At 44.3% G+C, this 6388-nt stretch overlaps 1 protein-coding gene across 2 annotated transcripts in view; it reads right to left on the bottom strand.

Annotated features, from left to right (window-relative positions):
- The window catches only part of SUCLG1 (succinate-CoA ligase alpha subunit), a 42638-nt gene that overhangs the window by 14070 nt on the left and 22180 nt on the right, over window positions 1-6388 (bottom strand). For both annotated transcript variants that reach the window (XM_027846115.1, XM_027846116.1), the window contains exons 4-5: window positions 3783-3995; window positions 3562-3619 (exon numbers count right to left, since the gene is read on the bottom strand). In XM_027846115.1, coding sequence (XP_027701916.1) covers window positions 3562-3619; window positions 3783-3995 — 271 coding nt within the window. The remainder of the gene's footprint in view (window positions 1-3561; window positions 3620-3782; window positions 3996-6388) is intronic.

The raw sequence follows: 6388 nt of genomic DNA, 5'->3' as shown, positions 1-6388 counted from the left end.
TTTGTCGACATCAACATAAACTCAGTCTCCCCATTGCACTCCACCACAATCACATTCTAGCCGGATTAGTTCAGACACATCCGCAGGAGGGCTCATCAATCTCCAGCTGCCAGACATCAGGCTCCAAGACAAAAGGTAGGAGGGGGCTAGGTTACAAAGGGCTTTGAATGTGAACAGAGGACGTTATACATAATGCTGCAGGTAAGAGAGAGCCTCTGAAATTTACTAAGTAGCAGTTGGGGAGGAGGGTGTGACATGATTAGACCGGAATTTTAGGAAAATCACTTTAGTGGCTGAATGGGGGATGGACTACTGTGGGAAAGAGATGTGATGTAGGCAGACCCCCCCCCCCCAGCAGTCTAATGCAATAGTGTTAGGGGAGAAGGGCCTGCTCTAGAGGGGTGGCAGTGTCAGAGGAGAGATGCTGCAGAGGTGGCAGCTTGGACCAGGACAAAGAAGCCAATGAGGCAACCAAGGGCACCCACTAATGATAAGGCCAGGAGTCACAGGAAGGCTGGCTCAGGCTTCCCTTGCCTTCCCTCTTTATTCCTTTCTCTCAAGAAAATGGATGAGCATCAGGCCCTTCCTTTGAAACTCTGGGGAAAAGTAACAGGGCTGAAGGCCATCCTGGGGACTTTTCAGCCTGCCACCACACAGATGCTTCACAGCTATGCAGGACAAAGACACAAAAGATGGAACTGCACCTCTCATTTTTCCAGTTTGGGCTACTGGGTGCCAAGAGTAACCTGAAAGCTAATTTTTCACACAGAACTGCCTTTTTCGTGCTGCTCCTCAAAGTAGACCAGAGACCACTGCATAGGCTACAGTGCATTCAAGTCAGAAGACCTGGGTTCAAATCTCCACTGTGCTACTTGCTATCCGAGAGGCCTTGCGCAAGTCTTTCCCCCTCTATGGACCTCATCCTGCTAAGCTGGAAAATAACAGAGATGGATTAGGTAACCTCTAAAGTCTCTTGCAGCTGTAAGTCCTATGAACCTGTGATTACACATACAACAGCAACAGTGAAGACTTGAACAAGATCAAGATAGTCAGAATTCTGCTGACCACAGTGACCTCTCTCCTAAAAGTGCCCAATAAAAGGAGTTCTGGAATACAGACTGATCAGGAATCCTCCATGACTCCACAGGACCTGTGTTCTCATTACCTTAGGTCTTCCCTGACTCCACCAACACAGGCCTCACTGAACCCATGCCCGACTGTCCCATGTAGCTCTACTTCTAATGCGCCACAGTCTGTGGGCCTTCCTCAGAGTTCTCACTGCTGCTGCAGAACACTATGATCATAAGAGCTAGCCATGGGATATCCCTTCTCACTGGCTGGCCAAACAGTCATGGAATTCTCTAGCATCCTTTACTTCCCTTCTCTGATGGAATCCCTTACTTGTTATGGGGCACATTCACACACTTCCTTGAGATAACCACAGAGCTAACTCTAACCTTCTAATTAGTAACACTGAGTGACTCATAAATCAGATGTCTGCTCACCAAAGGTGTCTGCCAACATCATGGAGAATGTCCAGTTCCCTCTGTCTACTTCAGTATAGAAGGCCACAGTCTCTAACATCACTGGCCACTCTGAACAATAGCTCTGAACAGAGATTTCCTAGGTGTGGTCATGAGTGCAAAATGAAGCTTTGTTTCCCAGAACATGAAAATGCCTGTGACCCAGGGGTGGCATAGAAGACATTTCTCCTTGAATCCTCTCTCATGAATGAGTGTTCCATCCCCATGCTGATACCCACTTAATAAATCCAGCAAAGGCAAGGTGTTGTAATGAAGAATGGGTTAGCCTCAGAGACTGGAAAACCTGGGGTCAAATCCTCTGATTTACTGTACTAGTTGTGTGAGCTTGAGCAAGTGACTTAACCTCTCAGTGCCCCAAGCAAGCCTCCAAGACCTGCAATGATGGAGGGAATCTGCTCACCAAGAGTTCCCTAGAAGAATGAAATCAAAGTCTGAAAAATATAAAATAAAATCAATTCTACATCATACCAGATGTGGCTGTAGCTGAATGTCTATTCCTTCAGACTAACTAACCAGTCTGGCATCCCCTCTTCTCCAAGATACCCTCTACTCCCAGAGTTTTCACCATGCCCCCTTCCCTTGGTCTCCTCCCACCTCTCAGGCTTTTTTGCTGGGTCCTCTCCAGATGAGGGTAAGCCCTAGAGCTCTGACCTCTGCCCCCTTCTTCTCTCTCCCAGTGACCTCATCAGTTCCCACTGCCTCAGTGGGAATTCTTAAATGTGTATAGTTGACTAATTTCAAAACAAAATCTAGGTTCTTACCTAGAGACCTAAGCTCACTAAGCATTTTGAGAAGGTATGGGGCAACTAGAAAGGAGAAAAGGTACAATATCCTGAACAAAAGCAGGGAAGTGGAATATCGAGCTTTCCAATTCTAGACCACTTGGTCTAGGAGTACCCAGAAATCCCTACCACTCAGTAGTAATTGGAAAATGAGATGAACAACCCAAGAGAAATGAAAACGAAGCCAACACGCCCATGTCTCAAAAAGGTATGGGATGTTACTGTTGAAAAGGCTTAAGCAGTAATACTAAGGATGGAGTGAAATCATAACAATGATGCCCTGGCCCAAACCCAGAGAATATGTCTCATATACACTCCCACAGGCCACGTGCCATTCTGACAATGCTATTTTGACAATTCAGGGTTAGTACCACTTAACAACTCTGGATTCAATAAAGGAGGGGAAGGAGAACTCAGGAATCAAGCACTCCATTTAATTTCCAGATTGAAACTTCAATTCAATTCAACAAACATTTACATGCAAGGCATTATACTGGGCACTAAGGATATAAAGACACATATTAAACATTCCCTGCCTTCAAAGGGCTCACTTTCTACTTAACTCCTATTTTTTTAAACAACAGAGATAGTCATGGTGGCCCAAAACTATAATCTCTGGTACTGAGGAAGGTAGAGACATGGATCGCTTGAGTATGGCAGTTCTGGCGAGCCCCTGGGAGCAGCGGGCCACCAGGCTGCCTGAGGGGCAGACTGGCCCAAGAAACAGGGTAGATCAAAGCTTCTGAGTGGCCAAGGCACTTGCAGCCTGGGAGAGAAAAGAGTGACCCAGTCTCAAAAGAATTTTTAAAAAAAGATCTAACTAAGGTGATGGTTTGGTCCATACTAAGTACATAAACCACAAGCCCATGAAGCCAGAAACTGATGGTATCTGACCCTTTGACCTCTCCCTTAACAACGTTTACTGAAGGCCGTGTGAAGACTTTGCATGTTAGCTCAGGTTTTAAACTCATTTTAATGGGGCACATGCTGTCACTCAGTCACTATATCAAACAGTTTTGTTGACTTTCTTCTTTGTTACAAGAAAGAGTTCGAGGGGCAGGAGAGCTTAAGAGAAATTGACTAAGATACATAAAAAAAGCTATTAATAAAACTCTCATAATTAAGCCTATTAAGCACATCACGGTTTTAAAAGTCTCCACATTTTCAAACTTCAGGACAAAGGGGATTTTGAGAACTGAAAAGATAACAAATAGGAGAGAGTGCTCAATACTCACCAATTCTGCCTTTCTTATGAATGTGGCCAGGCATGATGCCAATTTTGCACTCCCCAGGCTTAAGGAAAGTAAATAAGAAGCAAACATTTAAGAAGAGACTTTTTGAAAACTCTCTGAGAATTACAAATAAATCACACGAAAGCTCAGGTTAGCTCAGAGTGGGCTAACCTCATAACAGGCTAGATACTGGCTTGTCCTTTTGTAAATGTTCATGAACTTACATTGATGACTCCAGGGCAATTGGGGCCAACAAGCCTCGTCGTCCCCTGCCGGAGTAGGGCGTGTTTAACACGCACCATGTCCTGCTGTGGGATCCCTTCTGTGATGCACACAACAAGAGGTATCTCGGCTTCCACAGCTTCTTTCACCGCAGCAGCAGCAAAGGGAGGAGGCACGTAAATCACAGAGGCCGTGGCTCCGGTCTGTTCTTTGGCCTGAAATATCAAGCAGGAGATGTTGGCTTACTAGGAAATCCCACAGGCAAGTGGTCGGGTGGGGGTGGTCACAAGGAGACAGCACTGGGCCTGACACAGGAACACTTATTAGCAGTGTGCCCTGGGGCAAGTGCCTTCATCTCTCAGCCTCAGCTTCCTCACACTTAAAGGGGAGTCACAATAATGCCTACCGCATAGGGCTAGGAAGATCACATGAAATACTATTTTGTAGAGTTTGAAGAGTCTGAAAGTGCTTATAAATATTAGATCTTATTATAATTATCATCATTATCATGGTTATTATTAATAAAATAATAATTCTGCTAGCACTTCTTACTATATCCAGGGGCCTGAAGAAGGAATAGTAGACAGCAGGCTTCCTCCTCACAGCCCAAGTATCTTGAACATATACCAGACTGGGTCCCCAGACACGATGCTTAATGGGCCTTCTTTTCTGACCTTTGTGAATCTTATGAAGCCAGGGACCCCTCGCTGACATCCTACCCTTAGGCCCAGACATACCTGGGGTGGCAAACTTCTAGGAGTTTGCCAGCATGCCCCAAGATCCTGTCTATTTCCATTTTCCTCTTCCAGACACACAATGAAAGGGACAGAAAGACACAGACCCTCTCCTAAGCCCCCATTTGGCCTCCTGACCCTCCACAACTGTTATTTGTGAGCTTACAAGCCTCTACGTATGTTTTGTTTTGTTGTTTGTTTTTTGCTAGGCAATGGGGTTAAGTGACTTATCCAGAGTCACACAGCTAGTAAGTGTTATATGTCTGAGGCCATATTTGAACTCTGGTCCTCCTGACTCCAGGACCTGTGCTCTATCCACTGCGCCACCTAGCTGCCCCCTACAAGCCTCTATGAATGACAATTACATTCCCTACTAAAGTTTGAGCTCCATAGGTTGGGGCTAGGTTTTATCTGAGCTCTGTATACCCCAGGCCTAAAGGACAGTTCTACAAATGTTTAATGTTTATTGACATGGATTTTCAATGGGTGAAAATAAACTATTCCAAACCTGTCTTTAGAGTTGACTTTTCTAAGATAGGCATTATCATCCTAAGCAAAGAATGTACCAACATAGAATTTGTGTGTGGAATAATCAGAATGCATATGGTAAAAATTTTGTGTTGCTGTTTTGTTTTGTTTTTTTTAACAACAGTTGGATGTATAGTAGAGAAAATGCAACTGTCTCCCCGCTTTGCAGAGAGGGGGTTATGGGCATAGAACACAGCATATACAGCCCGTCTGTTAGTTTTGCTGAACTGCTTTCTTTTCTTTCTTTTTCAATCTTTGTTACAAGGATAGGCTTGCTCAGTAGGGGAGTGGAGAGAGTTATATCCAGAAATGAATGTGATACAAAAACAAAAAGTCAATAAAATTTAGATAAAATTTGAAACAGTAACAACACCAACTAAAACGTATACAATAGCAATGTAAAGTTGGCCAAGCTACTAAACATCCATTTCTCATTTAGTCTTCTCGCAGCCCTGGGAGAGAGCTGCTATATGTTATTATGCCAATGTTACAAATGACTAAACTGAGGCAAATAGAGGTTAAGTGAAATGCTCAGGATCAACACTACCAGTCTAGTCAGTGTCTGAGGCAGAATCTAAACCCAAATTTCCTGACAAGTCCACTGCCTCACCTAGGCCACAGTGGATAGAGCTTGAGTAAGAAAGATCTGAGTTGGAATTCAGCTGGAATCCAGAAATACGGAATTTTTGTAGAACAAAGATAACAATAGCACCTGTCCCCTGGGGATGCTGTGAAGATCAAATGAGATATTTGTAAAGCTTTTTGTAAACCTTAAAGTGCTATGTAAATGACAGCTATTATTATCATTATTAGTATTACTACTACCATTATTATTAAGAAATCGATCATAGTCCATCTGATCTCCTAGCAGAGGTTTTTTCTGTGAACATCTAATGGGTAATTTCCTAGGATACACACTGACCTTAAGCTGGCTAATGATGGGTAAGGAAAAGAAGAAAACACCAGGGAAGGAAGGCCCCCAAGGACCTTAGAATGTTTCTTTGTATCCAAACTGTAGGGGTGGTGCTGGGTTATCACCTTGGCATGAGGAAAAATGGGGCCACTGTGCGGGGGGAGCCAGGACATAGGCTTGGGAAAGCCATCTTCGCTCTTAACAGAGTATGGCTCAAACACAGATCTCCAGTTGAGAAGGGAGAGATTCTTCACATAAATCTCCAAAGGAAACCCACAGTAAAAATGCTAAGAGTAACATTTCTTGGAGAAGCAGGGTAGCCTAGAGGTTAGTGAGCTGGTCTATTCAGGAAGCCCCCGGATTCAAGTTGTGTTTCAGCTACAGCCGGGCTGAGTGAGCCGAGACAAGCCACTGAGCCTTCTGAGGCCCCTGG

Source organism: Vombatus ursinus, unplaced genomic scaffold (assembly GCF_900497805.2).
Source record: "Vombatus ursinus unplaced genomic scaffold, bare-nosed wombat genome assembly UNPS02015066.1, whole genome shotgun sequence".
In the NCBI taxonomy this organism is placed as follows: Eukaryota; Metazoa; Chordata; class Mammalia; order Diprotodontia; family Vombatidae; genus Vombatus; species Vombatus ursinus.
This window is presented reverse-complemented; position numbering and strand designations above follow the sequence as displayed.